The sequence below is a fragment of the Balaenoptera acutorostrata genome, chromosome 2 (genome assembly GCF_949987535.1).
Source record: "Balaenoptera acutorostrata chromosome 2, mBalAcu1.1, whole genome shotgun sequence".
NCBI classification, from domain to species: domain Eukaryota; kingdom Metazoa; phylum Chordata; class Mammalia; order Artiodactyla; family Balaenopteridae; genus Balaenoptera; species Balaenoptera acutorostrata.
This window is the reverse complement of record NC_080065.1, coordinates 120,228,015-120,238,698: the sequence shown is the minus strand read 5'-3', so window position 1 is coordinate 120,238,698 and position 10,684 is coordinate 120,228,015. Positions and strand designations below refer to the sequence as shown.

General features: G+C 34.9%; 1 protein-coding gene across 2 annotated transcripts in view; it reads left to right on the top strand.

Annotated features, from left to right (window-relative positions):
• The window catches only part of CDKL3 (cyclin dependent kinase like 3), a 118,841-nt gene that overhangs the window by 3,367 nt on the left and 104,790 nt on the right, over positions 1-10,684 (top strand). Inside the window, exons 3-4 of one of the 2 annotated variants that reach the window (XM_057541211.1) lie at positions 147-329; positions 3,977-4,171. The exons of the other annotated variant lie outside the window; for it this stretch is intronic. Of the exons in view, the coding sequence (XP_057397194.1) occupies positions 165-329; positions 3,977-4,171 (360 nt within the window). The 5' untranslated portion in view covers positions 147-164. The remainder of the gene's footprint in view (positions 1-146; positions 330-3,976; positions 4,172-10,684) is intronic. 2 annotated transcript variants of the gene reach the window in all.

The window sequence follows — 10,684 nt, the reverse complement described above, 5'->3', positions numbered from 1 at the left end:
CAGAATCTGTGAAAAGATTCCTACTTTTCCTGTTTCCGTATTTTTAAGTATGGGTTTATTGTGGAAATGCATTATCCACCTTGAATAAATAAAGGTATAAATGTTTAACCTTCTTCCTCCCCCCCCCCCCCTTTCTTTTTATAAAGAAGAAGCTGGGCTTGAAAATGGAGATGTATGAAACCCTTGGAAAAGTGGGAGAGGGAAGTTATGGAACAGTCATGAAGTGTAAACATAAGGATACTGGGCAGATAGTGGCCATTAAGATATTTTATGAGAAACCAGAAAAGTCTGTCAACAAAATTGCAACGAGAGAAATAAAGTTGCTAAAGGTTTGCTTCTTTTGCCTTAATTGCACTCTGTAAGTCAAAAGGGAAGTTGTTATGGAATAAAAAATTATATAATGAATATTTCAGTTAACATATGTATTTGGACATATAATAGAAAAACAAGTGTGTTAGCTTACCTTACTGTGTACATTTTGTAATTTTACAGTGATACTAGATATATGTTCTTATGTATAATGTAACAAAAGCTATGCCAAATATTGTGAAGTAATTATTCAGAAATATCCAGGTATAATACTTAGTAAAAATGTCTGTTTTGTGCAGGGTTTTGTGCCAGATGCTGTGACTATAATGACGTAAAAGACAGTACCTGCTCTTCCGGACTTTTATTAATTAGAAAGACAAGAGGGCATATAAAATAATACTGAATATTAAGTGGCTGATAATAAAAGCCAAGTGATTAACACAGAGTCCTGTTGGGTAGGGAAGGTTTCTTGGAGGAAATGGATCATGAATTTGGCCTTAAAGGGTATGTAGAATTTAGGAAAGAGGGAGAGGCTATTGTATTCCAGGTTAGGGGAACAGCATAAACTCAGAGAGGCTGAAGGCAGGACAAAGAGCAGAGCAGAAAGGACAAAGAGCATTTGCCTGTAGAATTTCTTATATGGAAATAGAAGGAGGTGAGATTAGAGAATTAAGCTGGAGGTAGGTTTTAAAGTCTTGTCTTTTAGGCTAAGGAATCAAAACTTGATTTTGTGAGAGGTGCGAGGTTTTGAATTCAGAGTAAAGAAACTGTAAATATTAATCTAGCATTATTTTTTAGAGTAGATTGGAGGACTGAGAAAGTAAAAATAGGGAGATCTGTTGTGTTTTTAATTCAGGAATCCTGTTAAATGTGAGGGTCCTTGCTAGAATGCAGCAATTTGAATGGAAAGTAGAGTTAGAACATAATATATTACTAAAGAAGACATGAAAGTGTAGAAGGAAACAGAAGGGGAATCAAAGGTATCTTTGAGGTTCAGTGATTGCTACCATTGATGGAAATATGAAAGACCCAAAAGAGACATGGTTTGGGAACTAGTTCAGTTTTAGAAATGTTGAATTTGAGGTGACAGGAATACAGTGCAGTAAACATGATAGGTAGGTGTTTAGAGGTGGAGAACAATAGCAGGAGAGATCAGGGGACAAGATAGAATTTCATGTAGGTATGATAGGTCCACTCAGTGGAAAGACCTCAGGAGTGTAAAGAAAGGAGCATTAAGATTCATTGGCAATTGGGTACAAAAGTAGTGATTTTAAAAATATTTAAATATACATATGTATTTTGTTTATTGGAATTTATCTAGATGCTTTAAGGTTCATTGCCTAGATGTTTTTACATGTGATGAAGAAAACAGATACTGTTCTTGATCTTTTTTATCTGATACAAAAGTAATATTCTCTTCTTTCTTTGTAAGTCTATATTAGATATGATGGATCAATTTGCTTTCTAAATAGAAGAAATATATTAGGCATGTGTGGATTGTTGGAACTGCTCTGTTTCTAGACAATGAAAAGGAAAGTTAAAGTCAGTAAAGATGTTATGATTTTGTGAGCGATACCTGTCCTTATCCTGATGACCTAAAACATAATAATACTGTAAGGCAACTGTTGTGCACCATAAGTGAAAATCTGACTAGAAGGAGACCTTTTCCCAGGCAATATCTTTTGCTCTTTCTTCACCTTTGTTGCATTTAAGCTAATTATTTTTTTCTTCTTAATTGTTTTGTAAAAATAACCAATATGTGGCAAGAACACAGAGATGAATTTGAAAATTTACTATTACAACTATTGTGCAAACTATTTTGAGATAGCTTAACTATTTTTTCTCATTGGTTTATTTCTTGTAGAATTTTTAGTTTGATCAGATCTAATTCCACGAGAGATTTCTTGGATTAGTTAACATTCTTAGTCTAAAAACACTGCCATAATGACTTAATTAGAACTAAATTTTTATCTGCTAGAATTTCATTAAATAAATTACAGTTAGAGTAATTAGTGAGAATATCTGTAGAAAAGTTTTCTATTTATAAAGGAAAACAAAGGTAAACAACCTGAAAAAGGATAATGGAGTATTTCAAGTGGTTTTATGGTTTATCTGAGAAAGTCACTGATTCCTTACCCCTGGATGGATGTTCCTTAATGCTTATTAACTCGCATTCACCCTTATCTGCTTTTGCCTTTAAAATTAAGACTGGTCAAGAAACCAGTAATTCTCCTTAGTTGAAGGATTAATATTATAGTGTCTAAAGGCAGTCTTTTTTTTTTTTTTTGCTACTGCCAGCATGTTGTTGCTGCAGCACTCTGGCACCCCACCAACCAGGAAAATTGGATTGGGAGCAAAAATAGGAAAGAAATCTGGCATTATATTTTGGCATGTTTTTCTATTAGTCATGTTTTGAGGAATTTAGTCTATGTATTAGTACAGATAAGTAGAAAAATGGATGTTGTGCCATTGGAATAAAGGCAAACTTTTTCTCTTACAAGTATAGCTTTTTGATGAATCCAACATCAAAAATATACCCCTTAATTTTTAGCCAAATGAATAAATATTTTTGGTAATTTGAAAAAGTTAAATATTTGAGAATTGATTGTAATTAAGTCAGTGTGTTAAAAAATAGAATAAGCAGCATAAAATGATAAACCTCTTTTGTTTTCTAAGCTGATACATGCCATTTTTGACATTTTGAAATTATCTTGACAGTGAGTGCTTACCAGTCTAAAAATGTGTTTGGTTGCTTAATAGACTATTACAGACAATGAACAAAAATGTACACACAGGGCTTCCCTGGTGGCGCAGTGGTTGAGAGTCTGCCTGCCAATGCAGGGGACACGGGTTCGTGCCCCGGTCCGGGAAGATCCCACATGCCGCGGAGCGGCTAGGCCCGTGAGCCACAACTACTGAGCCTGCGCGTCTGGAGCTTGTTCTCCGCAACAAGAGAGGCCGCGACAGTGAGAGGCCCGCGCACCGCGATGAAGAGTGGCCCCCGCTCTCCGCAACTGGAGAAAGCCCTTGCACAGAAACTAAGACCCAACACATCCAAAAATAAATAAATAAATAAATTTATTAAAAAAAAAAAATGTACCCACAAATAATTGTATATTTATGTAAAGTTCCTATGGATATAAATTGGTATTTCACATATATGAAAAGTTTCTAGATATTTTGATACCCTTTTGTTACAGTGTGGTGAATTTATAACGTCCACCTGGAACTTATATTTTACTCTTGAGAGTTCAGGACAAATCTCAGAGAGTAATTAACTTCTGTAAATTCAGATTACATGCTCAGTGGCACTGGAATCCATGCTCATTTGAAATCATAAGGACCTTTTAATCACAAACCAATTTAAAAGATAGGAAGATATTTCTTAGCAGAATACATTTTAGTACATTAACTCTGAATTATTTTAGTAGGCAACCAAATGTCAACTTGAAGTAAAGCAATACATCTCCCTCTGTTCTATAAATATTAATTATTAAATAGATTAACATTAAAAAAAAATAGGAGTGTAAGCAAATCAGTTGAGAAATTTTTATTGAAATGCATGGAGGAAAAGAAGCAGAGAATATTTCTTTTTAAAATTATATGGGTCTTATATGTACAAATTATGGTGCATGAAATACTAAAAATCCATTTCTCTTGTTAATAGCAATTTCGTCATGAAAACCTGGTCAATCTGATTGAAGTTTTTAGACAGAAAAAGAAAATTCATTTGGTGTTTGAATTTATTGACCACACAGTATTAGATGAGTTACAACATTATTGTCATGGACTAGAGAGTAAACGACTTAGAAAATACCTCTTCCAGATTCTTCGAGCAATTGAATATCTTCACAATAATAATGTAAGTGCTTCTGGGACGAAGTGAGAGAGTGGCATTGACATATATACACTACCAAATGTAAAATAGATAGCTAGTGGGAAGCAGCCGCATAGCACAGGGAGATCAGCTCTGTGCTTTGTGACCACCTAGAGGGGTGTGATAGGGAGGGTGGGAGGGAGACGCAAGAGGGAGGGGATATGGGGATATATGTATACGTATAGCTGATTCACTTTGTTATACAGCAGAAACTAACACAACAACGTAAAGCTATTATACTCCAATAAAGATGTTAAAAAAAAATAATGTAAGTGCTTAAAAATAAGCCAAACTAGGATGAATATGAATTGTAAGTGCCCTTTAAACATTGTTCTGTTTTTATGAAAGTTGTTAAAATTATTTTTCTGGACAATATTAATTGACATCCTGAAAATAGAGAGAAGATCAGGGGAGTTACTACCTTATAATTCAGCTGCAGAACCAAAAAACGTATTGAACACACACTAATTATAACTATAGGGCAGACCAACTATGGGATGCTAAAGGATGTATAGAGGAATCAACAGTCAACTGGGGCATCTTTTATTAACGAAAGTACGTTAAAACATTGAAAGTCAAGCCAGCTCAGATGAAGGGAGGTTTGGAGGTAGGAACTGGAAACTAGGCCAGGGGAATGGCAGGAGAAGGTGGATGCCTTTAGGGAAAGAAAAGAGAGAAATAAAGTGGCTGAGGGGTGTAGAGCCTTGTCATTTAAGTCAAGAAAGGAAAGAGGATCAACTGTTTTGATTTTTAGTGCTGTCTTTTAGCATTGTTTAGTTAATGTTTATCTCAGCAGGTTTTTATGGACATACTTTGTTCCCAACATGAGCTCTACTTTCTGTAAAGTTAGATGTATGTTTGTGAAATAACAGTACAAGCCTCAAAAGTAGTTTTATTAGTAAGTGATATAGGTATAACATCTATATGCCTAGGCTTTTTCAGATACCTTAATTTCTAATTTTCTGTCTTGGTAATAGTGCATCTCATGTTGCAGCTTTGAAAAATGTGGTTATGATAGCAACTAGAAATTCAGATTGTAATTTCCTTGCCAACTGGATCCATGGGGGGACAGTATAATGTAATAGTTAAGAGCACACAGTCCTTGGAATCAGACTGTCCTGGATTTTCACCCACCAGCTTATGTATGGATAACCACACAACTTGTGGAGTTCACACTTGCACAATGAAAGGTGGTAGCCCCATTACTCTGTGGCCCCAGGAAAGTTATCTAACCTCTCTGAACTTCATTTTCCTCATCTGTAAAATGATACTATAGTACCTCACAGATCTTTTATAAAGATCAAATTAGGTAGTAGGTAGTGTTTAACACTAGGTGTGTTTTAAGTGCTCATTAAATAGTGCAGATAAGGAGTCAGGAATAGTTATATGTTATCTGTATCCCTATAGTGTCTTGCCTGTAGTAGACTTTAAAAATATTTCTTGAATAATGGGAGACACCAGTATGGGCTATACTGAGAGTAGAAAACTTCAAAGGGAGGAAAAACTAAAGTAACAATTTTGAACTTATATGGGTGTTTAAATTCAAGCACATAGGGGAACAACCCAAGTGTCTATCAGCAGATGATTGGTTTAGGAAGATGATATATATATATCTAAATAGATATATATCATATTATTAAGCCATAAAAAGGATGAGGTATTGCCATTTGCAGCAACATGGATGGACCTAGAGAATATCATACTAAGTTAAATAAGTCAGAGAAAGACAAATATATATCACTTATGTGTGGGATCTAAAAAGTAATACTAATGAATCTATATACAAAACAGAAACAGGCTCACAGACGTAGAAAACATACTGTGGTTACCAAAGGGGAAAGGGAGGGAGAGATAAATTGGGAGTATGGGATTGACAGATAAACTACTATACGTAAAATAGATAAACAACAAAGATTTACTGTATAGCACAGGGAACTATATTCAATAACTTGTAATAACCTATAATGGAAAATAGTATGGAAAAAAAAGTATGTAACTGAATCACTTTGCTGTACATCTGAAACTAACACAATATTGTAAGTCAACGATAGTTCACTAAAACAAACAAAAATGCCTTAATGGAATCAAAATGGAAAAAAATATAAATGATCTTAAAACTAACAAAGAAAATGAATCAATAGTCAAAAAAATTCAAGGGGAATTCCCTGGTGGTCCAGTGGTTAGAACTCTCTGCTTTCACTGCCAAAGGCTAGGGTTCAATTCCTGGTCAGGGAACTAAGATGCCACAAGCTGCATGGTGCAGCGGAAAAAAAAAAAAAAAAAAAAAAAATTAAACAAAAATATTCAAGCACATGGAGCAGAGTTATTATAAATCATTGTAATATGGAGTTCTGTGTAGTTTTGGAGCATTTCACTACAAAATAAAGGAGAATTAAACTCACTGAATCCAAAGTCTGATAGTTCACACCATATACAAAAATTAAGTTGAAATGGATCAAAAACCTAAACATAAGAGCTAAAACTAGAAAACTCAGAAGAAAACATAGGTGTAAATCTGTGTGATCATGTATTAATGCATCAAAAGCAATCAAAGAAAAAGACAAATTGGACTTCATCAAAATTAAAAATTTTGTGCATCAGAGGACACTATCAAGAAAGTAAAAAGACAGTTCACACAATGGGAGAAAATATTTGCAAATCATATATCTGATAAGCAACTAGTATCCAGGATATATAAAATACAACTCAACATAAAAAGACAACCCAATTTAAAAATGGGCAAAGGACTCAATAGACATTTCTCCAAAGAAGATATAAAAATGGCTGATAGCACATGAAATGATGCTCAATATCCTGAGTCGTTATGGTAATGCATATCAAAATCACAATGAGATACCATTTCACACCCAGTAGTCTAGCTGTAATTTAAAAAACAGACAAGAATGAATGTTGGCAAGGAAGCAGAGAAATTGGAACCCTCATGCACTGCTGGTGGTAATGTAAAATGGTGCAGCTGCTATGGAAAACAGCTTAGCAGTTCCTCAAAAAGTTAAACATAGAATTACCATATGACCCAGCACATTTACTCCTAGGTATCTACCCAGGAGAACTGATAACATGTTCACATAGAAACCTGCCCAGCAATGTTCATAACAGCATTATTCAAAGTAGCCAAAAAGTGGAAACAGCTCAAATGTATATTAGCTGACGAATGGATAAACAAAATGTGGTACAACCCTACAGTCGGATTTATTCAACCACAAAAAGGAATGAAGTATTGATACGTGCTACAAAATGAGTGAACCTTGAGAACATTATGTTGAGTGAAAAAAGTCAAAATGCAAAAGACATAAGTGTAAATTCCATTTAAATGAAAAGTCCAGAATGGGCAAGTTTATATTTGTATATCTTCTTTGAAGAAATGTCTCTTCAAGTCCTTTGCCCATATTTAAATTGGGTTATTTGTCTTTCTATTGTCGAGTTGTGTTTTCTGTATTTTGGATACTAGATCCTTATCAGATACATGATTTGCAAATATTTTCTCCCATTCTGTGGATTGCCTTTTTGCCTTCTCGATAGTGGTTTTTTAAAAAATCATTTCTTGCTCTTTATTGATATCCTTTATTTGGTGAGACGTGTTCATACTTTTCTTTAGTTCTTTAGACATGGTTTCCTTTAATCTTGAACATATTTAAAATAGCCAATTATAGTCTTTGTCTAGTGGCTTCAATGTTTGGGCTTCTTCAGGGAAAGCTTATTGACTGCTTTTTTTTTTTCCTGTGCATGGCCATATTTGTTTCTTTGCACACCTATTTGGGGGGATTTTTTTTGGACATTTGTAATTTTTTGTTGAAAACTGGACATTTAAAATAATATGTGGTAACTCTGGAAGTCAGAATTTCCCATCTCTCAGGGTTTGTAGTTGTTGCTATTTGTTTAGTTACTTTGCTGAACTAATTCTGTGAAGTCTGAATTCTTTGTCATGTGTGACCACTAAAATCTCTGCTCAGTTAGTTTAGTGGTCAGCTAAGGTTTGGACAGAAATTTCCTTCAATTCTTGAAACCAATAAATCTCTCAGCCATATTTACTGAGGGCTCTTTCTCTGTGTTGGGCCATGTCTTCAATGTTCAGGCAGGCAGTTTACAACTCTGCCTTAGCCTTACCTTCCTGCTTGTGTAGAACCTTAAAGTCCACCAGTCTTGAGAGCTTAGGGACAATCTCAGGTCTTTCCTGGGTGTGTGCACAGCTGTGCATGTACCCTTCATGATTCTCAGGAATATGTTGGAACTTTTCAAACCCTTTATGGACATCTCACTCCCAGCCTTTCTTTCTTTCTTTCTTTCTTTTCTCTTGTTTTACACGCATATTTTGTTTTAACTTAACATTATATCTTGGAGGTCACACCATGTCAGAATACAGAGAATGTCTTCAATTCTTTTTTACAGAAGAATCATAATAGTAATCAACATTTTTGTGGCAGTTAGCACACATGAGGCACTATTTTAAATGTTTTCAGTGTTTAACATATATTAAGGCATATGTAATGGCATATTCTTCAAAACCACACTAGGAAATATATATTTATTTCACCCCCATTTATAGATGAGGAAGCCATGTTCATGAATCTTGCCCCACTCTCACAATATCAAGGGGTAAAGTAGGGATTTGAACCTGTTAGTCTCACCACAATTTGTGCTCTTAAACTTTATACTATAATACCTTTCAACTGCAGCCTTTCTTTTTTTTTTAAATTGAAGTATAGTAGATTTACAATGTTGTGGCAATCTCTGCTGTGCAGCAAAGTGATGCAGTTATACACATAGAGACATGCTTTTTTATATTCTTTTCCATTATGGTTTATCACGCAGGATATTGAATATAGTTCCCTGTGCTATACATTAGGACCTTGTTGTTTATCCATTCTAAACAGCCTTTCTTTTTAATTAAATATTTTGGTCAGCTTGTTGTTTGTCCTGTTATAGCTTCCTCAGGTGGCTATAATGTTATATAGTGGCTGCTAAGAAGGCTGATTGCTTGGGCCAGACCTGAGTTAGGTCAGTAAAGACAAGACTTCTAGTGTGATTTTCCAGTGATCTGCCAGACATGTCAAATAATGACTATTACCTGGGAATGGGGCTTTGGAGGAGGTACAACCCTATTCTACTCCCTCTGGTGGCTGCTAGGCTGCTAGTTTTCACCATGATTTTGGGGGCTGTTGGTTTACAAAGCTACCGGGAGCTGTGGAGAGAGGAATAGAAATAGGACAAGCTAAGAATACTACTGCATCACATGGTTAGTTTATGTTTCAACTTTTTAAAGAAACTACCAAACTTTTTCCAAAGTGGTGGTACCATTTTACATCCCCATCAACAATGTATTCCAGTTTTTCTGCATCCTCCCGTTATTGTCTTTTGATCATAGCTATTCCAGTGGGTGTGAAGTGGTATCTTTTTTTTTTTTTTTGAGTAGTAAAACTGTCTTTATTCACAGATGACATGATCATCTATGTAGGAAATTCTATGGAACCTACAACAAAGTTAAGAGAACTAACTTGTAAGTTTATCAAGGTTGTAGGATACAAGATCAATATACTGAAATTAATAGTATTTCTGTGTATTAGCAACAAACAATCAGAAATTGAAATTAAAAATACCATTATAACAGCATCAAAAATATAAAATACTTAGAGAAAATCTGACAAAAGATATATAAGACCTATACATTGAAAACTATTAAATATTGATGAGAGAAATTAAAGAAGATCTAAACACATAGAAAGAAATACTGTGTTTATAGAGGTCTCAGTGATTGTGGAAGACCAAGGAGGATGTTGTCAAAACACAGAATTTTAAAAATTGGGATTCAGAGAGTGCTTGATTCTCAAGGATAGAGTTCTGCCATGTAGTCATGGTGTTAGTTGTTAAAACGAGTGAGAACATTAAGACATCAGCTGAGTGAATCTTTCTCCCCCATGTTTAGAGCACTGAGGAGGAGGGTGATGGATGTGTAGTAGGCAGAATGTGTGAAGTGGTATCTTAACGTGCTTTTCCATGTTTATTTTTGCTCATGTTATATCCTCAGATCTTGGTATAGTGCCTGGCATATAGTAGTCACTCAGTAAAAGTTGTAGAAGTAAAAAAGGACTAATATAGTTTTATAGATGTCTCCTTTAAGGTGACTCATTACCCTAAATTAATTATTTGGCCATTTAGGAGGAAGAGTGAGGCAGAACAAGAGCCAACCCCAAAGGCTTATAGCAGCAAGTTGTATAAAAAAGGAAAGATCCCAGATTTCTGTCACCAAGATATTTTCACTTGTGTCATGATACTTTTCTGGTGATGAGAATATGCTTAATACATTTGATAAAGGTTTTAAATGCCTTCTTTGTTTTAGGCATTGTACTGGGCCCTGGAGATATAGCCTGAACAAAACAGACATACATCTTGCCCTCATGGAACTTACAGTCTGATGGGAGTGACAAAAAAGTAAATATGCAGTTAATAATAAAGCATGACAAATGCTGTGAAGGGGGAAGT